Genomic DNA, 27,970 nt, shown 5'->3' with positions numbered 1-27,970 from the left:
GGCCTTGAATAATCTTTGACATGAGTTTGAAATCCGACTGTTAGTATGTGAGTCCAAGGCAGTGAAAGACAGAAGGGAGAAGGAAGAAGAATGCAGACCGGAGACCTTACCCTGGGGCTGATTGTAGGACCCCGCTAGGAGTTGGTGGGTCTCTAGGCTTGCTGCCGGGTCAGAGTCCCCTTGCCCTGGTAGGCCCTGGCCCACGGGGAGGGAGAGGTGCTCAGCGGAAGCAACTGCGGCAGCAGAGGTCACTGTGGAGGGAGAGGGCAAACCAGGAGCATGGGATGAGGAGGGGGGAGACGAGACGCACAAAGAAGTATGGGGTGCCACGGAAGAAGCAAATGGCGGCGGGGTGGGCGGCGGTGGCGGCGTGGGGCATACTGTGCCGACCGGGTGGTTGTGTGGCAGGATGGTGACCGGGGACGGGGCAGGAAACATGGGTGGGCCGTTGGACGACGGCGAGGGGGGCTTCTGGGTGAGAGGAGATGGGGCCGCTATGGGGATGAGTGGCCGTGGGCCCGTGGCCTTCCCTGGGGGGCTGCTTATCATGACCGGGGGTGATGGAGGCAAGGGAGTGAAGTTGTATGCCGAACACACCGCAGACTTGGGTGCCGAGACGGGGTTGGGGACCGGAGCAGGAGCCGGAACCGGAACCGGAGGTGGTGCCTGGGAAAATGCCTGCTGTCTCCTTGGGACGGTGGCGTAGTGCGGAAGAACTGGATGGAAGGCAGAGCCGAGCGAGGTGGCGAATCGGGATGCCGAGTGCCTGAGGGGCGGCGTGGGGGGTGTTGCGGATGAGGACGAAAGTGCACCAGGAGCCTGGTAAGTGGGTGTGGATGGAGACGAGGGCGTGGAGGATGCTCGGTTGTACTCCTGAGGAGTGGGGCTGTACAGGGTGCTTTCGAAAGCTAGTTGCACCGACGGACAAGGTGAAGGACAACACGGGACAGAAGGGAAGGCAAGAACCAAGGAAAGAGGCGGCCATTGTGACAGAAGACAGAAGGTCAGGAGAGATGGGAGGAAGGTGGAGGGGGGGAAAAAGAGAAAGGAGCAGATGAAGCAGGAAAAACCAGCGAACAGCTAAACCACAGTTCTATTCCAGGACAAGTACGGTCTTAAGTACTGACTTAAATCAGCTAAGGTGATGCGGCTTTGTTAGTACGTAGGTGTTACGGTTTTTACAGACTCACAGAGAGAATGGAACAAAAAGTAACAGGACTGAGCCGCACAACGACAAAGACACAAAGATCCAAAGATCCGAAGACCAAAGTAAAGCAAAGCAAGAGAAGCAGGCTCGTGTTGGCCCATAACGGCGGCAAAAATTGAATTTGGTGGCAAAAAAAATTCAAAATATTTAAAATCTTTGTCAAGCCGATTGCTTGATGCAAGTGGCGCCAAGTGGAACCAAATGTCGCAAACAAGCCGCCTATTGGAATCCACTGGAATGTAATGGCGCGAGCCAAGTTGCGGCAATGATGCTAGGAGTCTATTGGGCCGACGCCAGTCGGTGCCAGTTCGCTCCAGTTTGCACCAATGCAATTTGCTGTGGCGCCAAGTGTCACCAATAAGGTGCCTGGTGGCGTGCAGTGGCTCAAATTGCCTCCCAACTGGCTCGTGTTGGCCCGTAACGGCGGCAAAAATTGAATTTGGTGGCAAAAAAATTAAAAATATTTAAAATCTTTGTCACGCCGATTGCTTGATGCAAGTGGAACCAAAAGTCGCAAACAAGCCGCCTATTGGAATCGACTGGAATGTAATGGCGCGAGCCAAGTTGCGGCAATGATGCTTGGAGTCCTCTGGGCCGGCGCCAGTTGGTGCCAATTCACGCCAACGATTATGTGATTGGCGCGTAGAGGTTCGCTGTGGCGCCGAATAACGGCAACATGGTAACATGCCGAGGGAATGCTATCTGGCACCAACTGGCGCCGGCCCAGTGGGCTCCTAGCATAAGATACAATGGTTCTTCCAGCCATTTGGGTGGTAGTCCCCTGAAACCAAAGGTCATGTTTGGATAACCCCCCCCCCCCCCCCAACCTCCCGTCCATTTCCTCCGCCCAGAATATGTACAAACACACAGTACACACCACACCTGATTCCCATTGGTCCCTGAACGTCTCATTTGCGCCACGGGCTAATGAGACAGCAAAACGGGTTCACCGCCTTTCAGGGCGCCATGACTGCTCTGACATCTCATGCCTAGCTGCACAGCGTTCATGGTGACACACACACACAAACCATTCCCTCCACGGTCTTCCATTAGATAGATTACCATACATCCGACAAGATCCCGCCATCGTACTCCCAAAAAAGAAAGAGCGTATATTCCTGCATCCTCGTGAACTCACCCCACCCCCCCATTATCTAAGGGATTTTACAAACACACACATTCACCCTCGGGGGTCTTACCACCACCACCACCACCACCACCACGATGATGTATTTTTAGCTTGTGAACTGTGTCAGCCTTCATGTGTTGTCATGCGTGCATATGCTAATATGTGGAACGTTGCATTCAAGCGTGCCATAAGTCATAGTAAACCAGGATGAAATAGTCATTAGCATCTTCTACCGACTCATTTCAGCTGCTCTACCACTCCAATCGCAGGCTGAAGTTGTGAAGATAAGATATCATTTGGACATGAATGAATGGTAGTATCGGGAATCTCTGGGACTCCTATTGAGCACAGACTCAAATGAAGTACATTAAATATTAAAATCATGAACTCATTTACCAGTTCATTGAAAAAAGTATTCTAACTTGGGGAAAAAATGTACAATTTTACAGGAATAATCTTGGAATATTAAGAAAAATATTATGAGGAAAATTATTTAATAATTAATTAAATATTAAAGTTTAAAAAATATTTTAAAAACTTGTGAAAAAGTTGCCATTTTTGGAACATTAGTTTGGGGGAAAAGTGATAAAAAAACAGGGATAAATTCCAAACATAGGAATAAATTCATAATATTACAAGAAGAAAATTTACAAAACTTCGGGAAAAAAATAGCAATTTTACAGGAATAATCTTGTAATATTAAGAAAAATATTATGAGGGTTAAGTTAGGGAAGAAGTTATAAAAAAATCAAGGATAAATTCCAAACATAGGAATAAATTCACAATATTACAAGAAGAAAATTTACAAAATAAAATAAAAACAATAAAAATATTATATTAAATATTAAAGTTTAAAAAATATTTTAAAAACATGTGAAAAAGTTGCCATTTTTGGAACATTAGGTTGGGGAAGAAGTTCCAACACAAATTTACAAAACTTGTTTTTTATATCGTGCTTAAAAGAAATAGTATCGATATGTATCCCCCAGCTCTAAGACCAGGGCTCCAGATTTCGAGTGTTAAGTTGCTGTGTGATGAGTTTAATGTCTAAGATGAAACCGTGAGTCAGACTGTTCACCTCCTCCAATGGGTTGGATACAAACGTGTTTTTCCTCTAAATTTTGGTGTCCGCTGAGTAAAAAAAAAAAAGTTCAAATTTGGGCGCACGCTGACAAAAAGTCTGCATCCTGCACGGAATCGACCTGCAACCCAACAATACAAATAATGAAATTAAGAATTTAAAAAATGAAGTTTTAAATGCAGAAGTGTCGATCACGATGTACAGTATGTAAGCCTAACATATCCCAGATGACAAGACACGCAATTTGAAATGCATTATGGATTTTTTTAAACGCATTTTGGCAAATTTTGTAAATTTTTAATCTACTCACGCGTGTGCAACCAGAAAAAAAAATACGCCAGATGACATGAGACGCAATTTGAAATGCATTATGGATTTTTTAAAACACATTTTGGCATGCATTTGTATACCTTTTGAGTGTTAAGTTGCTGTGTGATGAGTTTAATGTCTAAGATGAAACCATGAGTCGGACTGTTATAATGAAAAATCATACAAACATGTTTTTCCTCTAAATTTCGGTGCCCGCCGAGTAAAAAAAAGTCTGGAGCCCTGATAGGTTAGAAAAGGATTAGATTAAAGGATTAATTTCCGTATAACGGTCGCAGTAAAGGGCCAAGAGAAGCTGCAAAGCCAGCGTCGCTGGAGATGTTGAGCAAGGTGCATCACTCACCAGCGTTGGAGACGCGTCTCCCTCTCTCCCAGTCTTGCTGCTCTCTGTCCAACTGCTCCTGCTGCTCCTTGTCCTGCCGCTCTCTCTCCACCTTCTCCCTCTCCATCCTCTCACGCTCCAGTCGCTCCCTCTCCGCCTGCGCCTCCCTTTCTTGAAGCTCCCGCTCTTGACGTTCACGTTCTTGACGTTCACGCTCCTGACGTTCCTGGCGCTCTTGCATCTCTCGCTCCAGGCGCTCCCGCTCTTGACACTCGCGCTCCTGTCGCTCCCGTTCCATCTCCTTCTGCCTTTGCAGCTCCTGAAGCTGCCTGGATGGACACAGAAGAACATAACTCACTTTGGTGATATTTCTATGTATTGTCTGCAGATTAACTCAACATTAATTAAAGATTAACTAAGTGAGGAGTGTGTCTGTGGAAAGAAAAAATGAAAACCGATGAAAGAAAAGTAGTTTAGGACAGGTCTTGACCTCCGTGACCCACAGGCAAGTCCTGTTTTGATTACATCACACATTATTATATAAGGCTAGCTACCAGGCATTAGCCGCCGTGTTATGCAACCTCAAATTTGGGCGCACGCTGACAAAAAAATCTGCATCCTGCACGGAATCGACCTGAAACACAACAATACAAATAATGAAATTAAGAATTTTAAAAAATGAAGTTTTAAATGCAGAAGTGTCAATCATGATATACAGTATGTAAGCCTAACATATCCTGTACTGTAATGTATGGATTTAGTTTAGCTGTTTGTGTGAAGTTCAACATTTGGTCAGTAGGTGTCAGCATAAGGCAGGAGGAGGTAAAGGACATGCAGTACATGTACTACATGTACATGGAAGATGTTGGTATTGAAGTAAAGACTTGCTAGTGGGTAATATTAACCCTTAGATGCATAAGTGGGTCAAAAATGACCCGGTCAGGTTGTTTTCTTGAAATATCTTTATAATGAATATTTTTCATCATTTCATATTCCAGGTATTCCTAAAAAAACATGTTTTTGCTATCATACCATTCATGTTTTTAACTTACCTTTTATACATTTTAAGAATTTTTTGTTTTTGTGTTACTACCCCAACCTTCTATAAGTGGGTCAAAAATGACCCGGTCAGGTTGTTTTCTTGAAATATCTTCATAATGAAAATTTTTCATCATTTCATATTCCAGGTATTCTTCAAAAAACATGTTTTTGATATCATGCCTTTCACATTTTTAACTTATCTTTTATATATTTTAAGAATTTTTTGTTTTTGTGTTACTACCCCAACCTTCTATAAGTGGGTCAAAAATGACCCGGTCAGGTTGTTTTCTTGAAATATCTTCGTAATGAAAAATGTTATCATTTCATATTCCAGGTATTCCTCGAAAATCATATTTTTATTCACATTTTTAACTTACCTTTATGCAACACACAATGGATCCTCCCATTTTCTATTGTTGTACGGGGTCATTTTCTTTTTCAAAGATGGAAAAAAGTGAAAAATGAAGATGTTTCTAACATGAAATCATTCTTGTGTGGTCCTAAATATAATACTAAATATCATACAAGTGATTATATCCTGTTTTTATCGTCTACTTCAGCTTTTATCTAAAATTAAATCATTTTTATCTTTGCGACATTTCCAACAGGTTATGAAGGTTTTATTTCATCACGTCTGGACTACTGTAATGTACTTCAGGGAACTAAAACAATTCATCTCAACACATTATGACGGCTACATGTCCCGGAAAGGATGCTTTCTAAACATGTGAGTGTGCATGGTGTGTTGAATAAATGAGTATATTCACCACTGAATATATTCATAAATGATTCATTCCGTTTATTCCATTTATACGGATACATGTATATTGATATAAGCGTCAAGCAGTTACCATAACAACTCAAATAGTACCACGCTGCCCCCCCCATCCCCCATATGATGCGTTTCTATGTATTTCCTCTGTTCCGCTGTAAATTGGTGGGAAAACATCGCAGTATCCCAAGCTGCGAAAAGCCCTCTGCTCTGTTTAACTGGCGTCTCACTCGCCCCCCCTGACAAGAGTTGCCGAGGAAACGGTTGCCAAGGGAGTGTGGGTGGCGACGTAGTCTGAATTCCTATGTATACGTACGAGTACATGCACCTGCATACATGTTCATCTACGCAACTAAAAAACACCATGTATTGCGTATATTCATTATAACAGTTTGTTTGATTTATATACTGCGTTGTTATTGTTATAAGTTAGTGGACACATAAAGCTGCAAGGATTTGAATGAGAGCCAATGCTATTTGTTTACTTATTTTGTAATGACTTTTGTATGGAATAAATGGGACTCTTATTTTTTTTTGGTACATGGTCTTATATTGCTGTATTTATTCATTCCACTTATTCATTAAGGGATAAATCCAGAGTTACGCTAAAACAGGACTTAATGTTTGTAACTCGAGGAGAAGTGAAAAAGGTTTGCCAGAGACCCCCCCCATTGTGTCCCACCGGTTGCTCGGAGCATGTGCCCGAATACAGTACACCCTGCCGGGCTCCATCCGCTCTATACTATTCTCCTGATAGTAGTGATGTAGTAGGAGTAATGTCATGATATTTCATTAGGACAAATTGAGTCCTTCTTACGGGCGACACGGCGGTAGAGTGGTTAGTGCGTAGACCTCGCAGTTCGGAGACCAGGGTTCAATTCTGCGTGGGTTTTCTCCGGGTACTCGGGTTTCCTCCCACATTCCAAAAACATGCTAGGTTAATTGGCGACTCCCATTCCATAGGTATGAATGTGAGTGTGAATGGTTGTTTGTCTATATGTGCCCTGTGATTGGCTGGCTACCAGTCCAGGGTGTACCCCGCCTCTCGCCCGAAAACAGCTGGGATAGGCTCCAGCACCCCCGCAAAACTCGTGAGGAAAAAGCGGTAGAAAATAAATGAATGAATGAATGATTTCTCACAGTATTATGTTTGTGTTTTAGCCAAAACAAGATATTGCATGTATGCACACTCTGTGTGTATGCTAGTGTATGCCCCGCCTCCACCCACTGAGGAATAGACTCGCATGCACATGGTGATGTATTAAGTTTATTTTCATTTATTGTGTGATTAATCGATTTATTATTGTGACCGCAAGACTTTTTGTCGAGTGGTTAGCGCGCAGACCTCACAGTTAGGAGGGTTCAATTCCAATCTCGGCCATCTCTGTGTGGAGTTTGCATGTTCTCCGTGGGTTTTCTCCGGGTACTCCGGTTTCCTCCCACATTCTAAAAACATGCTAGGTTAATTAGCCACTTCAAATTGTCCATAGGTATGAATGTGAGTGTGAATGGTTGTTTGTCTATATGTGCCCTGTGATTGGCTGGCCACCGGTCCAGGGTGTACCCCGCCTCTCGCCCGAAGACAGCTGGGATAGGCTCCAGCACCCCCGCGACCCTTGTGAGGAAAAACCCTCACGCTAAAGGAAATGTTGATCAGACGTCGGAAGAGAACGTCAAACATCAAGCTAGCCAGAAGGTATGGAGGGAGCGTCAAAAATAGACATATTTAAGAGCGTGTTAATTACTTGTGGTTTTTTCCACCCTTCGCCGGTGGTCCCACAATCGGGGTTTTCTCACAGTTAACAACTGTTGTGTATCTTGTGTGACATGGAAGTCTGGCAGAATCTGTCGGCCAGCTGGCTCGGAGAGGCAGGGAAAAGTCAGCTGAGTGGTTACCAGTGCAGATGGACCATATGGGCCAGATCCAGTGGTACACCAAGACGCTTAGTCCATGTGGCGTGCGCCCTATCAAGAAAATGCCCTCAAAGCCGTCAAAGCCAAAAGCAAGCAGATTGCAGTGAGAGTAATGAGTGTGTGTGTGTGTGTGTGTGTGTGTGTTCAAGTCCAAGTGTGACTGATTCCTTCTCTTCATTCAACACATTTTCTCAACCCTTCTCCAACAGGCTTGCACCCCCCCCGCCACCCCAACCCATCACACCCTCCCACGTGCTATGCTGCTATTTATACCACAGTCTATTATTTACGGCTCACGTCTTTATAATGTGAGGGTAGCACCCCGATGCAAGTGGTTTATCTTTCCACCGTCAGCCTTTCATTCATGCACGCATGCAGGAGATGGAAATGTCCGTCAGACATTCAGTCATCCTTCTGCCTCTGCAGCGTCTCGGTGAAAAGGAGGATTATAAGAGCAGAGAAAGGAAGACGGGTAGAGGACTGCAGTGGAAAAACATTTTCAGGCTATCATGTGATCACGCAGAGACAAAGATGAATTGATGCATTGTTTACCCCCCCTCCTACAAGCGTGTTTTTGGGAGGGAACCGGAGTACCCGGAGAAAACCCACGCATGCACGGGGAGAACATGCAAACTGGCCGACGGTGGAATTGAACCCTGGTCTCCTAGCTGTGTGAGGCATATTGAAGGCTTATACTTAGATTGGACATTTAGCTTGATAGCTTGTGTCATAAGTGAACAATGGCAATTGAAGAGAGAAGGAGAGGATTGTGGAGATGAATCAAATCTAAAAAGCTTAGCACTGGTGGATTTTTCTCATTTACGGATAGCGGTCCAACCTGAGTAGAGTAGAGAAAAAAATAAAATAAAATAAAATAAAATAAAATAAAATGAAATAAAATAAAATAAAATAAAATAAAATAAAATAAAATAAAATAAAATAAAATAAAATAAAATAAAATAAAATAAAATAAAATAACATTTAAATTAAATAAAATTAAATGATGCATCATGCTGAGTCAAAGGTCAAGGAGAATACGCAGGGTTTCAGATTAGTTTTAGAACCCAAACCTGGCTGTCATAGGTAAACAAGGTGAAAAAAGCAGGGGTTCTAAAAATAATCCCTGAGGGACCCCCATGATCACATGATAGCCTGAAAATAGGTGTGAGGCCTGCGCGCTAACCACACGTCCGTCGTGCAGCCGTCACTCACAGTTTTGTCTCAAATTTAATACAATTTAATGAATTGAAATTGAATGAAACTGAGATGGGGGCTGAAAATGCTCCCCAGGCCGCGCTTTGGACACCCCTGTTTTACACTGTACATGTGGTCATGTATGGTGTGTGTGTGTGTGTGTGTGTGTGTGTGTACTAGGAAAAGAAAGAAAAATGACACCATGAGGTCCTTTCATAGCAACACATACTTTCAACTTCCTGGCCGACCGCCTCACAAAAAACGAGTCCAATGGCTGACTCACACCTCAAAAATGCATTACTACTAAGACATTTCATAGTATTATGATTGTACTGATAGTCTGCATGTAGGTTTAGTACTACATTGACTGTGTTTCATCAGGAGGATGAGATCACTGAATGATTAATGAACAGGGGGGTGTTGGGGGCAGTATGGGCTATGTGGGGGACGTCAGGACTCGTTCAACAAGTCCATATGGCTAATCACACGGAGGGACCGCATGACCTTCCAAAGTCCATGAATCCACTTCAAGGAGTCGGGAGTGTTTTACATAAGATTACATTACATGTGCTCTTGACAATGTGGGTGGGGGGGAAAGGGGGGGGGGGTGATGCAACATCCTCAGGAGGAATCATCATGGGTTTATTGTCTTCTCAGTGGAAATAACAATATCAAGCATTCAGTTGGGTGTCAATATAGAAAAACAAGAACAATGAAAAAGAAAGACTGAAGGTTACCTCCTTTGGAGATCCATTTCTTCTGGTGTGGGGCCGTTCTGAACATGGGGGGCCTGCCTGGGCAATGTGGGACCTGTTGGAAGCACACAGATGGGACAATTATTGCATATTGTTTTTTATTTATGGGTTACACACATTTATCCCGTAGATTTTTGATCCAAAAAATAATTTCGAACTAATTCAAACCCATTAACATAGGTAAGTTTCAGGAAAATATCAGTTGCCGACTAGAAAAGAAAACATAAAAGACAGAAAATACGTCTTTGGGAGTGAGCGCTTGGGTTAAAAAATAATCATACAAATACGTATTTGGTTTTTGAATGAGTTAATAAGTGTGTGAGGCATATAGAAGGCTTAAACTTAGACTGTACATTTACCATTTAGCTTGATAGCTTCCGTCACAAGTGAACAATGGCAATTGAAGAGAGAAGGAGAGGATTCTGGAGATGAATTGAATCTAAACATTTTTGCCATTTACAGATAGCGGTCCAACATAACCTGCACGAAAAACTGGGCTCCAGTGTAAAATAATAAAAATAATAAAAATAATAAAAATAATAAAAATAATAAAAATAATAAAAATAATAAAAATAATAAAAATAATAAAAATAATAAAAATAATAAAAATAATAAAAATAATAAAAATAAAATAAAATAAAATGTAATGATGCATCATGCTTGGTCAAAGGTCAAGGAGAATACGCATGGTTTAGTTTTAGTTTCCTCATTAATGCAACCCAATAAGTAAACAAGAAGAAAAAAGCAGGGCTTCTAAAATTGATCCCTGAGGGACCCCACACCATAATGGAGCGGCGGTTGATTCGGCACCGGCAGACCTTACACAACAAGCTTTGTCTGCCAGATGAACCATTTTAGAGCAGTACAACAAAAGCCCACAGCCCCAAGACACTTCACAATGCTGACTCAGGCCTTAAAAAACCCTGATAAAAAAAAACCTACAGAATGCTTTGCTAATCCAAAAAAGACACAAAAAGGCTGCACATAAAACATACACAACACACACTCACGTACTGTTTGGCAGGGAGGAAGACCCCCTGACAACGTTACCTAATTTCCAGTTGCTAATGAGGTAAGCTTTCGGCTAAACCTGAGCAGCAGCAGGACCAACACGCTCACAAACCCACTAGCTAGCGCCACTAGCCTGGCAGCCCCACTGCAATCTCGGGAGCTCACATCCAAAAACCACAGCTGAGCTGTCAATTTCCTGTGTGGCTCAACTCTGTATGAACTCCACCAAAAAATAAGAGAGGGTCTCTACGTTTGCTCGCTGAATGTGTTCAGTGGCAGAGAAAGCGCAGGGTATAAAGCAGGCCACAGTCAAATATTTTACGACAACAAATCGCTGCTGTTCTTTCTCAACTGATCCCCAAAAATCCCCAACACATTTCCAGTGGGTTAGTGGGGACCTCACGCCATCTCTGAAGGATGTGTCTTGAAGGTTATATCACTATAAAGTAATCCCTCGTTCATCACAGTTAATTGGCTCGCAGGGGTGCTGGAGCCTATCCCAGCTGTCTTCGGGCAAGAGGCGGGGTACACCGTAGACCGGTCGCCAGACGGTAAACATGGTTGATGATGTCTTTATACAGCAACCTTTATACAGTCTTTTTCGCTGTTCACTCCCGCTATGCAGCCTCACTACCATTTCTCCAATTCTCCAACGTAGCGAACGGATGCTTAAAGCTAGCAGCTGCTCCCGAGTGTTAAAAATAGAGCAAGCGGCAAGCTATAAACATGACAAGATGAACATTCATTCATTCATTTTTACGTTTGAAAATGCTTCATTGTGTAAAAAAAAAATTAACATTACGAGTGAAGCCGTGAAATTCAAAGCACCGTACAGTCAAAAATCAGTTTTCGATTACTCTGGTTTTCCAAAAAAATGTTTTTTGGCCCATTTTTTTTGACACTGTCTTTGTACAATCTTTATCTCTGTATCTTTCACATTGTTTTCTGCATGTAAAACTGTTTTTATTCTCTACAAAATACATTTTTGTTAATATTTTTTTTGTGTCCGGAAATGATTGACTGGATTTACATTATTTGTGATGTGACAAAATTCTTTGGTTATTGTGTCTTTCGGCGTGGAACGAATGATCAAAAAACGAGGTACCATTGTATTTATTTACGGATGAGCTAAGGAATAAAATTTGCAAATGAAATAATTGTAATCACAGTGTACCGTAGAGAAAGAAATTATTATTGATCGCAAGGGTCAGTAATGTTATTATAGGTGGGTAATATTATTAATGCTATTGTTTCTAAATTCCTGAAGTCAGTGAAGGCATTTTAGGAATGACTGGGGGTGGAAGAGCTGTGTTGAGTGTTGTTGGACATTTAGAAATAATGTTATAATAATGTTCCCCCTGGTATACTTAAGTGGAAGCACACATGTTACACAGCCCATAGTATTGCAATATAAATCACAAATCCTGTGCACAATTGCTGTGTATTTGTTTAAAAAAAGTACAGAAATACAAAGTCAAAGTCATTCAGTCAACACCAAGGGAAAGATTGAGTGTCTGTGAGGGACACGTGGGGGCAAAGGACAAGGTCACTGACTTTCCATTTACCTGGCAACACATCCATCTAATCAGCAGACGGGCAATCTGTCATCAAGTCTGTCATCCAGCTATATGTTAGGATAAGTGATGTCTGGGTATATATGCAGTGTGTGTGTCATAGCAAGTGTATTGGAAACAGACATACTATATATGGTAATGGTATTGGTTTTATTTCATTTGAACATGCATCAAATTACAATTGAATGCATCACATAATCAGTTCCCAGTTCCACATGTCCGAAAGGAGTAGGAAGAAGCAAAGCTTATTAAATCCTACCCCTCCATCTGGTACTTTTACAATCAGTAACTGTTACATTTGTTCACTTCCTGCTTTCCTAATATAATTTTTTAATAATTTTTTTTAATTAATTTTTATTTTTTTAGTTTTATTTTATTTTTTATTTTTCGTCACGTACCGAAGTACTCGGTGATATGAGCATCCAATGCCATAATGGGTACCATAGTAAGTGTCAATATAGTGATATATATAGCACATCATGGCTGGTTCAAGACTCTCTCATCCTTGTATTTAGCAAACATCAACTGCTTGTATTGTTTCTTGAATTGGCTCATCGTTGTGCATTGTTTGATTCCCTTACTCAATCCATTCCATAGTTTGATTCCACATACTGAAATGCTATGGCTAGCATAACGTAGTCCTAGCATAGAAGTGTTTCAAATGTACTTCTTCCCTGAGATCATATTTCTCCTCTCTTGTAGAGAAGTATTGGATGACATTTTTAGCTAATTGGTTGTTTTTAGCTTTATGCATTATTTTAGCTGTTTGAAGATTAACTATATCAGCAAGTTGAAGTATTTGTGATTTTAGAAATATACTTCATTTTTCTCCGAATGCTTTGATCCAAACTCATTTTAAACATCGTCACGATGGATTCTCACATGCAGGTTTATTTAGAGCTGCAGCCTAAGACAGCTGGATTATAGAGTAACCTTCCAAACATATACGATATATTTACCTCATGACATCATCGCATCCGAGACGTGTTGTTGGGTAAAAGCATCTACTGAAGTTAAGGTGACGTGTTTGACATGTGGTGAAATAATAGAGGCAAACATATCTGACTGATGACTTTGCGACCTCTCTTAACTGAACCGTTTAGCTTATTTTGATAGAAACGGACAAATCCACGATAAATATCTTCTTCTACTGCTGCTTCACTGTAACCTCACAGTTGCCCCCTGCAGAGCAGACGAAGTACTACAAAAACAGCTTTAAAAGGATGATGAAACGTGACTTTTTATGGTCTACCAATAACCATTATTTTAGGATGCTCCTTAGTCTGACTCTCACCTCCGTCATTCTTTATCGCTCCTCCTGATGACTTTCAAATAACCTTGGTATTAAAAGCAGAGATAGTCTATAAATTCATATATATCTTAATGACTTTCCTTAACGGAATTTGGCGAGCCATGCCTGAGATAACTCAACTGGCACCGGAAATCATGTACGTCTTGAAGCGAGCCGATAAAGACGGGGAGGAAAATAATTACCGAAAATAACGTCATCAGTCGGGAGGGTTTTCATAAGGTTTTCAAAAATTAACAAGATTAGAAATAAATTGCAGCCACATCTCAAAACCTCTTGTTATAATTACAATAAGATTAAGCACTTTCAGTTAATTAGGACTGAACTGTGATCCTATTATTATCACGTTTCCTTTTATGGCGGCACACGGCAGAATTGTTATTTTATTATTGCTATTTCTAGTCATTTCCCTTCTGAAAATGAGGTTTTTACAATGAAAAACAAGTCACGTTCATCTTGCACTTTTGTTTGGCAGTCCTTGAATGCACCGTAGTTGTTTGCTGTGGTTGGCTACACTCGTTAGTAGTGAGTAACGATATAAATTTTCAACCTTAAAAGTGTGTGAGGCTTAATGTTGTGGAGCTCAAACAAACACAACTGTCACTTTTATTGCAAATGTTGATCCGAAATTGGAGAAAGTGTCCGAAATTGCTATTTTTAAATGGGTGCTCTTGAGTTTGTGAAAAAAAGAAAAGTCAGTGGACGATGCCCCTCACATGCAAGAATGCCATCCACATCAACAGTCCTGGAACTTTTCTGACACATTTCATATGTGCAACCCTCTCATTCACGGCGTTTAAGAGAATTTTAGGTGCTGCTGTTTTGGGCAGCGACGAGTTCAAGTCTGTCTGTACTAACAAACTTAACTGGAGGCCGCTATTTGAGTACGAATAAGATATTTACTTCATCACCTTCTCCTTGTCCTGTATTCTCGAATGTTATTTTGAGTGCCAGGGCCGTCTGGGTGTCTAGAAATGCGTCAGATGCCTACATCGACACCTCTTCCCAACGCCGTATGGATGGCATCGCCTGGTGAGAATGACTGCATGATGTTGAGAGCAATGAGGCTAAAAGTAGAGTCAGAAAAGAGGGCAACGTGTCAGTGTCACAACCTAAAAAGAAAAAAAAGGACTTAGAGTCGTAGATCTGCCAGGCAACAAATGTGCCAGCCAGTCAGATGTCTAATAGAGGTTCATGTCAACACTGGTTTGTTGGTATTGGGTGTCACGGCTTCTGGGACTGAAGCAACAGAGCCATGGTCATACCGTACTGTAAATACTGTACACGTTTCAAATGTTGCCCCTTCTAAAAACGTATTAAATGTATTGGTGCTGTTCAATTATTTTTATGAGGAAACTTTAGCATCTGAGATCCCATTGTTCCATCATTCAATGGAACAATGGAGCTTCAGGTTGTGCAGGGGCGTAAAACGGCTACAACACGATGCCCGTCTGCCAAACATCTTCTTCCAGAGGAATAAGCTCACTCTTTTGGACCATCATGTGTGTTCAACCTCATCTAAATCCAATGGAGAATATTTGGGGATTGATGACAGGGGGTGCTGGAGCCTATCCCAGCTGTCTTCAGGCGAGAGGCGGGGTACACCCTGGACTGGTGGCCAGCCAATCACAGGGCACATATAGACAAACAACCATTCACACTCACATTCATACCTATGGACAATTTGGAGTGGCCAATTAGCCTAGCATGTTGGTGGTGGTAGTGTGATGGTCTGTGGCTTTCCTGCAAGCCTCAGCCATAACCAATGAAATGGTTTTCTGGGATGAAATGCATTATGGGAAAATTAAAATAGTTTGTTTTCTTTAACTCGTATATTTCTTAGCTACCCTTTGAGTGTAAAGTTGTTGTGTGATGAATATAGTGTTCATAGTAATATAGTGTTCTAGAGGACAGCGTGAGTCAGACTGTTAGACAGATATAGATTTGCTATGCCACTTATCCTGATCCTATCCATCCTGGTCACTCCCAATGAGATCCTCAGCATCCTCATCTCTGCTACCTCCAGTTCTGCTTCCTATCTTTTCCTCAGTGGTACTGTCTCTAGACCAAACAATAGTACAAAATGTAAATTATGGCAATTTTTCAGCTGGTCTTTAAATTTTGATCAGGAGTATATATTTACACAAAGACAATTGTTGATGTATAAGGTAGCTGACAGACTTCCTATCAATTTCAGTCTCATGTTACCTGACCTTCAGCATGATTCTTATCTTGTCATGCATTATGACGCAGATATCCGCATGAAGCACAAACATAATACGCCATCCTGCTTTAGTCGCGAGCAAACCGAAACAGTCCCATCCAATCATTCTTACTCACTTCTGAGGAAGATTTGAGCACGGCTGATCTTTTGATGCTCCTGGGAGAATCTGGGAAGTCTGGCTACAGCAGGCATTTTTGTGGACGCCTCCCAGAACAAGACTCTACAATTCCTGACAGCGATTAAGCAGAATAAAATGAAAATTGGTAGTGACTTCTATTAAATGTCCTTCAGTCCGTTTGTCCAGCAATGTCGCTCTTTGGGGTGTTGATGCCACAGACTATATGCTCAAGAAAAAAAAAAAAAAACTAGGGCAAAAGGGGAGGAGGGGGGCTATTGGGTGTCCTCTGATTTAAGTGCAGTCACATGATGTCATGATGCAAACTCTAAAAATGTTTACTCCGTTTATTTCTAAGGATATGACCTGTAAAATTAAACGAGTAGGCTGTTTCTATGGGCCTGAAGCTCTCTCTCAGGTTTCAACCCCCCCAGCCCCCCCCTGTAGAAAGACGGATGGCTCAATGGAGTGCTGTTGCCAGAGACGTTTATGATGAAACCCAAAATAAAAGATGATCCCCGGTTAGTAACTTGTCACGCTGACATGGCGACACACGACTGCCAAGTCTGTCAAGCCAGCTGTCAAAGTCGAATGTTTGATTCGGTTTGTCGAGGCCAACTAAATATCTGAACAACTACTATACCGGTCTTTTGAAATATCACAGAATTTTTACATGTTTATGTCTTTGTGGAGCCGCACGTTAGACGAGTGGTTAGAATGTTAGCCACACAGTCCGGAAATCAGAGAGACCCGGGTTCGATTCTCCGTTTGGGAATCTCTGTGTGGAGTTTGCGTGTCCTACTCTAGAGAGGATAAGTGGCATAGCAAATCGAAATCTGTATAACAGTCTGACTCACGCTGTCATCTTACTAAGAACACTATATTCATCACACAGCAGCTTTACACTCAAAGGGTAGCTAAGAAATATACAAGTTAAAAAAAAACTACTATAATGCACTTCATCCCAGAAAACCATTTCATTGGTTATGGCTGAGGGCTGCACAGACCTCACAGCAAGGAGACCCGGGTTCAATTCCACCCTCGGCCATCTCTGTGTGGAGTTATGCTGACAGTAAAAGTAATTACTTAGATTACCCGTTACTGAAAAAAGTAACGGCGTTAGTAACACTTAGTTAGTAACATCACTTTTGAGCACCAGAAGCTTGGTTAGCGTCCGCCCCTGGTTAGCGTGTTTTACTGCCTCAGTTTGCGTGCAAAGCGCTAGCTCGGCTATGTTTGTGACATATGAATGTTTGACATTGTATTTAATAAGTATCCAATCAGAATGTGCAGGACACTTTGCTTTAAAAACGCAAAATGGCACCGGTCCACAAGCAGAAACAATAAATGGAAGTCTAAAGTTAGATATCTGATTGTGACAGCCATCATGTGGCAGGATTTAGCACCCACTGAGTGACGGAAGGGAGGGTGACGCCGGGGCGTTGGGAGGATTGTCAGCTCCACAGAGGACCGTGACTGGAGCCGGCGCCACTGAGAACAGCTGTCATGACAGAAATACGGTAGCAAAACAGTGGGGGTGAGAGGCGAAACACCGCTGCTTCACTGCTGCTTGTGTATCCCTCCCCGAACAGAGCAAAGAGGGGATAAAACGGAATGGCAACAAGGCGGCGAGGAAGAAAGCTGAAGTGTGAGCAGAGTCAAAATGAAGGCGCTGGGGGAGGATCAAGCGAGGGGGACGTGGAATTGCGGGGAAAGGAGGGAGTTTGAATCTCATGTGTTGAGCAGTTTGTTGCCGTTCCTCAGGCTCCCTGATGAACACTACGGGGTATTTAAACTGGTCGTGTAAAAAAATAAGGCCGGGCAAATAAGAGTTACAGGCTAGAAGAGACTATCTACTGTTTCCCAGCGTGCTTTGTTAGAGCTCACATAGTAATTGGTTAATATTCTGCATTATACGTTGGTAGTGTATTGTCTGTTTTTATCCAACTATTGCGTTAGTGCACTTACTTGAGTTCCATCTAGTGGCTCAAACATCACATGACACAATGATCTTTGAATGATAATCTTAATAATCATTGTTTTGTTTTTTATTTTAAAAAAAGGCAGAAATGATCGAATATCGGTCGCTAATTAATAGCACAATTATCGACCAGCAAAATTTGTTATGACACATTATAAATACAAAGTCAATCCAAATAAGATAATAGTTCATTGACATCAGGACTTAGTCTTGGGATGATCGTCAGTCATTTACATAATTTTTTTTTTACTTTTTTTGCCCCATTAAAATATCACGTTTCTCACATTTTTTCCAATTTCTGGCGTTTTAAAATTTTCCAACTATTTTAACTTTCTTCTTGTAAATTTCTCATAATTATTTTTGGGCCCTGTAGACATGACAAAACACGACTATAGTCACATTTATACTCTTTTTATTTACAACATATTGCGCAACTGCAGGGTCTTGAGACACATGCTAACTCGCAAACTGGAGAGCTAGCCACCTAAACGGTAGCCTTCAAGTTATTTCCTTTAATCTTAAATAGCCAAAAACTTACCACTTCCACACGGATAGGGATGATAACTATTAACAGTTATTTAACCTTTAACATGAACATTAATCAAACGTAATAATTTTTTCTAGGTACACGATACCATACAGCATCCATATCAAACTTGCGCGGGCCGCACTAACATTAAGCTTTCATATCAAGGCGGGGGCCTCAAACTAGTGTCCTGCGGGCCACATTTGGGTTGCGCGTCACACTGCGGAGGAGCAGTGCTTAAACTACGACAGAAATGTTTTGCACATGGTTGAATATTTATTCCTTTTAATGCTGATAATGCCGTTTGAATGTGTGTTTAAGAAAGCTGAATCCTACTGTGTTCAGTGTTTACATTTCAATAAATATTTGTTATCATGGTCATTTCTTCATGTAAATTGAGGGATCAAAAGCAGTATCGGCCACAAATATCGGCCCAAGCAAAATCGCCCATCAGCTAAGGGTGATGGAAAAAAAATCGGTATTGGCATCGGCCCCCAAAAAAACCATATCGGTCGATCCCTAATACGTATATACACTCTTCTGGGTTCTCTTTCAGCCTGCTGGTTTCAACTCGCGTACGTGCCAGTAAACGCATGCATGCTGCCAGACAATGGAACCATGCAATGGTGCAGCATGAAGGTCACAGTGCAGCAAGTACAGCTATGACCACCAGCATCATTTGTTCCACTTTAACATTCCCCCGTCCATCTTTCAGAAAATAATCAACCCATTTGTGACAATGGTACAGATAGTTGGTCATACACACGTGACCCTACCTGTTTCCTGCGAGTTGAGCACCTCCAGGGCATGCATCATGGCACTGGCAAACACATTGGCATCCTCCTTGCTGCCAAAGTTCAGGCCATAAACCTGTCGGGCGTCCCGCCATTGGTGGAAGGTCTGTGTGGCCTGGTTGTACTTCAGCCCCTTGGGTATGGCACAGTTTATCACCACCTAAAAAATGATGGGGAACATCAAAATGGCTCATTAGATCACACATGTTCATATCACGGGGATGCATGACGGTCGAGTGGTTAGCGTGCAGATCTCACAGCTAGGAGACCGGGGTTCAATTCCACCCTAGGAGTTTTGCATGTTCTCCCCGTGCATGCGTGGGTTTTCTCCGGGTATTGCAAGCCTCAGCCATAACCAATGAAATGGTTTTCTGGGATGAACTTGTATATTTCTTAGCTACCCTTTGAGTGTAAAGTTGTTGTGTGATGAATATAGTGTTCATAGTAATATAGTGTTCTAGAGGACAGCGTGAGTCAGACTGTTATACAGATATAGATTTGCTATATTTTTGGAATGTGGGAGGAAACCACAGACCATCACACTACCACCACCAACATGCTAGGTTAATTGGCCACTCCAAATTGTCCATAGGTATGAATGTGAGTGTGAATGGTTGTTTGTCTATATGTGCCCTGTGATTGGCTGGCCACCAGTCCAGGGTGTACCCCGCCTCTCGCCCGAAGATAGCTGGGATAGGCTCCAGCACGCCCCCCCGGCAGAAAATGAATTAATTAATGTTCATATCACCCAATTAGTTCAAGGTTTACCATACATTCATTTATTTGTAAATTCAATTACGACCGATTTCATACTACTGCAAAAATTTACAGCCCAGCAGTATACTATCAATTCTTCAAATCTATACAAGGATAAAAATGGTTGCTGAAACGTGAAGGGTGTGTTTACTAGCTGGGAAACTGACGAGTCAACGCAAACACATACGTCCTGCTTAAAATGCATGAACCAAAAATTGAGGATTAGGCTTTCCATCAAGCAGTCAGCCACATGTCGTTACGCACGTCGTCCATCTTCCCGAGTTGTGCTGTGCATGTGTGGGTAAGAATATGTGAGCAGTGTGTGTGCAGAAAGCTAATATGCACCCAGACATCGGAGCTTAGTTGCCATGGGAAGTGCTGACATCCTCCACTTTTTCAGTCCAAAGGAAAAAAATTGGTCAAGACTGGAAAGAAAGGTTTAGTGCTGTTTTTGTGTTTTGGACAGTTTACACGGGTAAGCCACAATATTTCATGAGGAAGGAACAGCATTGGAGTATGTTTCCGCAAGTTAATCGAATTTTTATTTTATTTTCAATATAGTGCCAGATTAATTTTTTTTATGTAAATGCTGCTGAGGCAGTTTTTCCCAGCAGAAAACATCTCATTCACTGCAAGTCATCGTCCGTGTTACAACTCACGATTATTTTCGTAGTGTATCAATTTCGATTAATCGAACCATTGGCTAGGCTCTAGACCACACATTAGCCAAGTATACATGGACCCAAATATTCCAATTGCATTCAGTTTATTTGCTCAAACGGAAAGAATGTAACCTTTGTATACACCTCATTCCCAAAGAAAAGTGCCAATCCGAATGAATATAGGAATATGAATATAGGAAAATATCAGTTCCCAACTAAAAACTAGGCCCGGGACGATAATAAATCAATTAATCCCACAATAAATGAAAATAAACTTAATACATTGCCATGCGCATGCGAGTCTATTCCTTAGTGGGTGGAGGCGGGGCCACTAGCATACACACAGAGTGTGCATACATGCAATATCCTGTTTTGGCTAAAACACAAACATAATACTGTTGGTCTCCATTTGAGAGGATAAAATCAGACTATATATTTTTTTTTTATAAAAGATATTAATTAAATGCCAAAATAGTTGTCAGTTAATCAGATAATGGGTTAATCCTTGATTAATTAATAATTGACAGCATACAGTACAAAAAAAATAAAAAGGCAACCAAGTCTTCATGCTTCGTTGATAATATTTTTTATGAAGTGTTGTAATTTGTTTGGAGGGGGAGGAGCCAGAAATGTGTCAAAAATAGACATTTTTATGGGCTTAGCAACTACGAGGCCACGTTTGTGTTTTTTTTTTTTAACAAAATGATTCATGACAAGTGCTGGCCTCGGGCTGTTTGCTCGTTTTTGTGGTTCTGGTTTGAGTTGTCTGTTTTTGTTTAAGTTTTAGCTGACGTTTGAGTTATGTGCATGTGTGCTTGTTGATATGGAGCAGTTACCATAGCGACACACTCATCAGCCCCCGCCCCCCAGTTTTAAAAGGTTAAAAGATCCACTGACCTGGTGATCTTGGATCTTGCGCCCGACTACACGGAAGGCATTGCTTCCCGTGTGGTGGTAGATGTGGACTCTGCTGAAACCAGTGGAACCGCCCGCTGGGACCCACTTCTTGTTGGCATCGTCGTAGACCATAACAGCCGCCCGTGCCTGGCAGATGCTCTGTTCACTGACGGGGACACACAAGCACAGAAAATGTCATTCCATTTTGTTGACATTAGAGGCATCCAAACTTTTCCACATTCCGACAAACCAAATCTCGACACATTGAGACATTACATTACCTTAACACTACATGAAGTCAGCCATGACATGTCCGCCATGATAAACTGAAAAAAAATCTTGTGTGGAAGTAGTTTTTGGCTAATTAAATTTAAAATGTCTCCACGCATCTTGTGATGTTAGTAGTTTTTGGCTAATTAAGTTTAGAAGAAAAACATTTGAGGCTAACCGGTTAGCTTGCTAGCTTATTAAAAATGTCTCCACCCACCTTGTGATGTTAGTAGTTTTTGGCTTCTCAAGTTTAGAAAAAAAACATTTGAGGTTAACCGGTTAGCTTGCTAGCTTATTAAAAATATATCCACCTATCTTGTGTGAAAGTAGTTTTTGGCTAATTAAGTTTAGAAGAAAAACATTTGAGGTTAACCGGTTAGCTTGCTAGCTTATTAAAAATGTCTCCACCCACTCATTTTGTGGAAATAGTTTTTGGCTTCTTAAATTTAGAAGAAAAACATTTGGGGCTAACCGGTTAGCTTGCTAGCTTATTAAAAATGTATCCACCCACCTTGTGATGTTAGTAGTTTTTGGCTTCTTAAGTTTAAAAGAAAAACATTTGAGGCTAACCAGTTAGCTTGCTAGCGTATTAAAAATGTCTCCACCCACCTTGTGGTGTTAGTAGTTTTTGGCTTTTCAAGTTTAGAAGAAAAACATTTGAGGCTAACCGGCTAGCTTGCTAGCTTATTAAAAATGTCTCCACCCATCTTGTGATGTTAGTAGTTTTTGGCTTCTCAAGTTTAGAAGAAAAACATTTGAGGCTAACCGGCTAGCTTGCTAGCTTATTAAAAATGTCTCCACTCATCTTGTGTGGAAGTAGTTTTTGGCTTCTGAAATTTAGAAGAAAAACATTTGAGGCTAACCAGTTAGCTTGCTAGCTTATTAAAAATGTCTACACTCATCTTGTGATGTTAGTAGTTTTTGGCTTCTGAAATTTAGAAGAAAAACATTTGAGGCTAACCAGTTAGCTTGCTAGCTTATTACAAATGTATCCACCCATCTTGTGATGTTAGTAGTTTTTGGCTTCTTAAGTTTAGAAGAAAAACATTTGAGGCTAATGGGTTAGCTTGCTAGCTTATTAAAAATGTCTCCACCCATCTTGTGTGGTAGTTTTTGGCTAATTAAGTTTAGAAAACCAACTGGTCTTAAAATCACTTCATACTACATCCCTCCAACATTAGCTGTTGCAATGATCGACATAATAATCACTTGTTGAAAAAAACGACTCAGGAGCCAATCCAAGCTTTCATGTCGGTGATGAAGCAAAGGCTGACACACACACACACACACACACACACACACGTGCGTGCAATACGCAGGTCGGACGAGAATAGTCATGGAAATGGATGATGGGATGAAAATTGTCATCTTCTTCATTAATGTTAATGAGGCTTTGGGAAATGGTTCTGACTTCAGAGAGGAAAAGAGCAGCTTGAGGGGCTTGGCCAGCATGCATGATGTCGTACGGCAGGATTAGTGGGTGCGCTCGCTACTGTTGTGTTCAGGGAGCAACAGATTTATGGAAACTGGGAAGACAGGGTGGCAAGAAGGAAGACCGACAGGAACGGTTCAATTGCAGGGATGAATGTGTTGGTTAAAAAGCATACAAAAGAAGCAGGAGTGGACAAGTTGAATTGTTGGCTGAATGGAAAATCATGACTCATTTCTCTACCGATAGGTTCAGGTTACATAACTAGCCAACAGACTTTTCTAAAAATAGACGCACCAAAAAAAAAAAAGGAGTAGCAGAAATTCCAGTCATATCTTTTTTACATGAAGCCAAAAAAAATGATACTCCGTCATTCCATATTCCACCACGTATACATTCCACCAGGGAGGCGGAGCCTATCCAAGATGAATTCGGCCAATGGATGAGTTTAGGTCTGCAACTAACGATTATTTTCTAAAACGGCTAAAGTACGTCACACCGGAACGACATTCTGGGTGCCCTGAAACTGAAAACGCCCGCTCATTTTTTCATTTTTTATAAACTAGCAATCCACTTCTTTTTAAGAACGATGACATCAGCGACCTGTCACGGCTTTGATGGGAAGCCATATTTCCATATTTCGACATTCTGATATTTTCTTGTCTTATACTCCCAAAATTACAAACAAGATCAGGACTCACTTCCAAATGCGCAAAAAAACCCAACAAATTTTCTGAAACTTTAGCAAGCTGCACGGCGGTCAAGTGGTTAGCGTGCAGACCTCACAGCTAGGAGACCAGGGTTCAATTCCACCCTCGGCCATCTAATGTGTGGCGTTTGCATGTTCTCCCCGTGAATGCGTGGGTTTTCTCCGGGTACTCCGGTTTCCTCCCACATTCCAAAAACATGCTAGGTTAATTAGCGACTCCAAATTCCATAGGTATGAATGCGAGTGTGAATGGTTGTTTGTCTATATGTGCCCTGTGATTGGCTGGCCACCTCTCGCCTGAAGACAGCTGGGATAGGCTCCAGCACCCCCCGCGACCCTCGTGAGGATAAGCGGTAGAAAATGAATGAATTCACAAATTGTACTGCTGCATGGAACCATGTAAAGACCTAACAGTACTGGTCAAGGCACGGATCCCTGTGGGACACCATGACCAATTTTTGCTACACATTATTACCAATAGATACAAACTTTAAGCAACCAGACAAATAGGACTTCAACCAGTTGAAAGCAGTTCCTCCAGCTGGGGTAGGCTCCAGCATAAACCCACGCATGCAAACTCCACACAGAGGGTGGAATTGAACTCGGGTCTCCTAGTTGTGTGCCGCGCGCTTTAACCATTCTTCCACCGTGCAGCCGGATAATACAACACCCTGACTACATTTATAGGTCTCTAAAGTGATATGCAAAACAAATTACATAATTCAGTTTTGACCGAGGTATTCCTGATGGAGTATTTTAGTCTTTTTAGTCTTTGCATGAAGCAAAAGCGGCTACAAATCTAAAAAAAAAAAAAAAAAAAAATGTTCTGATGCTATGAAGGTACATAGATTTTCATAAAAACACGGTTAAGGCTGCCAATTTTTGAATCAGTCGGAAGACATTTGATGAGAAAATACCCTCCACTCTCAAGTATGAGTCATCGCCTCATTCAGATGGCAGGAAGGAAAAAGACGAACACATGATTGCATGATCCAGGGGGGGTGGGTTGGGGGGCGGGGGGGGGGCACTTCAGGTGTGACAACAACTCACCAGAAGTGGCTAAATATAATATAGTGGCTAAGAATATGAACAACAGCCACGGTGTGGGAATGAATAAGTGTGTGTGTGGCGGGACAATAAACACATAAACGCAACACGGGCTCTCCGGCGACACACAAACACACACACACGGTGATCACAGTTTGAGTGCCGTTTTTTTTCTAAATGATTGACATCGCAGCCTAGTGATTACCTGATGACCGTAAACCGCTTTATTTAAGCAGGAGGCTTGTTAAATAAGTCGATAGCGCTAATTTAAAGAATCCCCGTGGATTGAATGAAGTGAAGCATTAGCTCAATCAAGAGATTGCTCCCCAGACAAATCAGCCCCCAGGTTTGTGTGGATTTTATGGCCTCCACTGCAACAAGTAGTCATGGTATCACCTCCCGCAGAGCACAACCTTTCACTGATAATAACACTTTGTCCAACTATTGGAAGTGTAATGTTGACTTACTGGTGCAAACTGCAACACATGTCACTCGCTAAATGTGCTGCAAAAAAGGTCAGTAAGGATAATTCAGAGAACATACTCCTCATTTCTAAAATCACAAATACTTCAACTTGCTGATATAGTTCATCTTCAAACAGCTAAAATAATACATAAGGCTAAAAACAACCAATTAGCTAAAAATGTCATGCAATACTTCTCTACAAGAGAGGAGAAATATGATCTCAGGGAAGAAGTACATTTGAAACACTTCTATGCTAGGACTACGTTATGCTAGCCATAGCATTTCAGTATGCGGAATCAAACTACGGAATGGAGTGAGTAAGGAAATCAAACAATGCACAACGATGAGCCAATTCAAGAAACAATACAAGCAGTTGATGTTTGCTAAATACAAGGATGAAGAGTCGGCATCGGATGCTCATATCACCGAGTACTTTGGTACGTGACAAAAAATTAAATAAAACTAAAAAAAATAAAAATTCATATTTTTTTTTATTAAAAAATTATATTAGGAAAGCAGGAAGTGAACAAATATAACAGTTAGTGATTGTAAAAGTACCAGATGGAGGGGTAGGATTTAATAAGCTTTGCTTCTTCCTACTCCTTTCGGACATGTGGAACTGGGAACTGATTATGTGATGCATTCAATTGTAATCTGATGCATGTTCAAATGAAATAAAACCATTACCATAGATAAATGTTGCCAAAAAACTACGGGGTCCGATTATGCAAAGCCCACGTCAGCAGAACAAAGTCCACATTATGAGCTCACAAAAGGTGTCGGGTCACGGTGCGTGTTAACGATGCAATGGCACCGCGCACAGAAGTCAGTCTTTGGAGGGCGTTTCAGAGGTTGAGAGTAGAGGTTGTGTGTTAAGCGGCGGACTGGTAGCTTTAACGAGGGTGAAACCACGTTTACCTTTCACACAGGCACAGGAGGCACATTCACAAACATGAGGGGTCTGGACTACATGAAACTGAAATCCTTGTGTCGAACTGAACCGAACCAACAATTACTGCTTTCAAATGCTGTAATGATAATAGTGGAATAAGCCCGTCAGGTCTCCCCGATGGCAGTGCAAGAAACTGAAAGGGGAGACCAACACTGGCAGCATCAAGGACACTGGTATCCTTGAACATGTTAAAGGATCTGCTTATATCAAACCGACTATGATAAACAGTATTTTATTATTATCATATATTGCCATTAAATTTTCTAGTGTGCTGTAATGTACACTTACCACCATCAATAGTGACTGTGTTGCAAGAACAAATTATGAATTTAGACATTTTTAACCATTTATGAGGAATATGTGTGGGGTTTTTTTCCCCTTTCCTGACCCTAACTTTTTTTTTCTTGACTGAGGTAATATTTCAATCATTCCGCTTTCAATAAAAAAAAATTTTTAATAAATAAAAAAGAATCAAATTAATCATTTAGTGGATATAAAATGACAACAATAACAGGCTGTGGTGGCATTTTAGCAAATACACCCTCGAAACATGTTGGCGAACAAACACTTCTCACTCTGAGGTGTGACACACTAACGAGCATGCACACACACACACACACACACACACACACACAAAGCTGGTGTTTGGAAAACATTTTATGAAAAGAAAAAATGGCTCAAGAAGGTCACAACATAAATATATAGATTTTTTTTAAACTTAGAATGTTGGGTTATTATATCAGTAGTTACATCACTTTGCCACAAACTATGTGTTCTTCCTTATATGGGCGTGGCTGTAAGCCAGATAAGTTCTCTACCCTTCCGCAAGCTCTCAAGCTCAGTGTCCTAACTGTGTTTATTTTGTGTCATGGAACAAAAGTATGCTAACCGGGGCGTATGCTAACCAAGGTTCCACTGTGCATCGTTGTATTCCAGGAGAGGCACGAGAGTGATTTGTTTGTCATGTTCTGAAGATGTATCTTAATAATGAACAAGCTAACGTTGCAGCTGATAAATGTGGAAGTCAGCAATGTAGGTAATCTGTATCTAAACCAAGCCCTCAGGGAGAACCACCAACAGAAGACAAATCCCTGGGAAGCTCGTAGAGGAACAACTTCCAGGATAAAATTTTTTTTTCTTACTAAGAATGCAACGGCACGCCATAATCATGGTTCGGTACATACTTTGGCTTTAACGTCACAGTTTGGGAACAAAGTGCAGAACATAAAACCGCTTAGCATTTGTGTAAACAATGGCGACACATTGCTTTCATATTATCCTCTTATTTGTCTATTTACATATTTTAACCAGGAGAGCTAGACTGTTATTGTCCTAAAAAAAATATCTTAAAAATTGTGCCAACTTGTAATTTATCTGGGCTGAACCAACAAAAACGTTTCTGCATCATCCTGTCACGGACATTTTTGCCATATTGGCTATAAATTTGGAACGGAATTTGCCAGAAAATATGGAGGATTACATTCCTACATGCACAAGACAGAGGAAA

The 27,970-nt window shown here is 41.5% G+C and overlaps 1 protein-coding gene across 5 annotated transcripts in view; it reads right to left on the bottom strand.

Moving 5' to 3' along the window:
• enah (ENAH actin regulator) overlaps nucleotides 1-27,970 on the bottom strand; it is a 57,482-nt gene that overhangs the window by 7,490 nt on the left and 22,022 nt on the right. For 3 of the 5 annotated variants that reach the window (XM_058045866.2, XM_058045865.2, XM_058045864.2), the window contains exons 2-6: nucleotides 21,592-21,757; nucleotides 19,259-19,436; nucleotides 9,725-9,797; nucleotides 4,088-4,395; nucleotides 111-908 (exon numbers count right to left, since the gene is read on the bottom strand). In XM_058045866.2, coding sequence (XP_057901849.2) covers nucleotides 111-908; nucleotides 4,088-4,395; nucleotides 9,725-9,797; nucleotides 19,259-19,436; nucleotides 21,592-21,757 — 1,523 coding nt within the window. The remainder of the gene's footprint in view (nucleotides 1-110; nucleotides 909-4,087; nucleotides 4,396-9,724; nucleotides 9,798-19,258; nucleotides 19,437-21,591; nucleotides 21,758-27,970) is intronic. The other 2 variants (XM_058045868.2, XM_058045869.2) reach the window with 2 other exon arrangements.

Source organism: Doryrhamphus excisus, linkage group LG11, assembly GCF_037039965.1.
Source record: "Doryrhamphus excisus strain RoL-2023G ecotype Guam linkage group LG11, RoL_Dexc_Guam_v1.1, whole genome shotgun sequence".
NCBI lineage: Eukaryota > Metazoa > Chordata > Actinopteri > Syngnathiformes > Syngnathidae > Doryrhamphus > Doryrhamphus excisus.
Note: the sequence above shows the minus strand (reverse complement) of the source record. Positions and strands in the feature narration are given on the sequence as shown.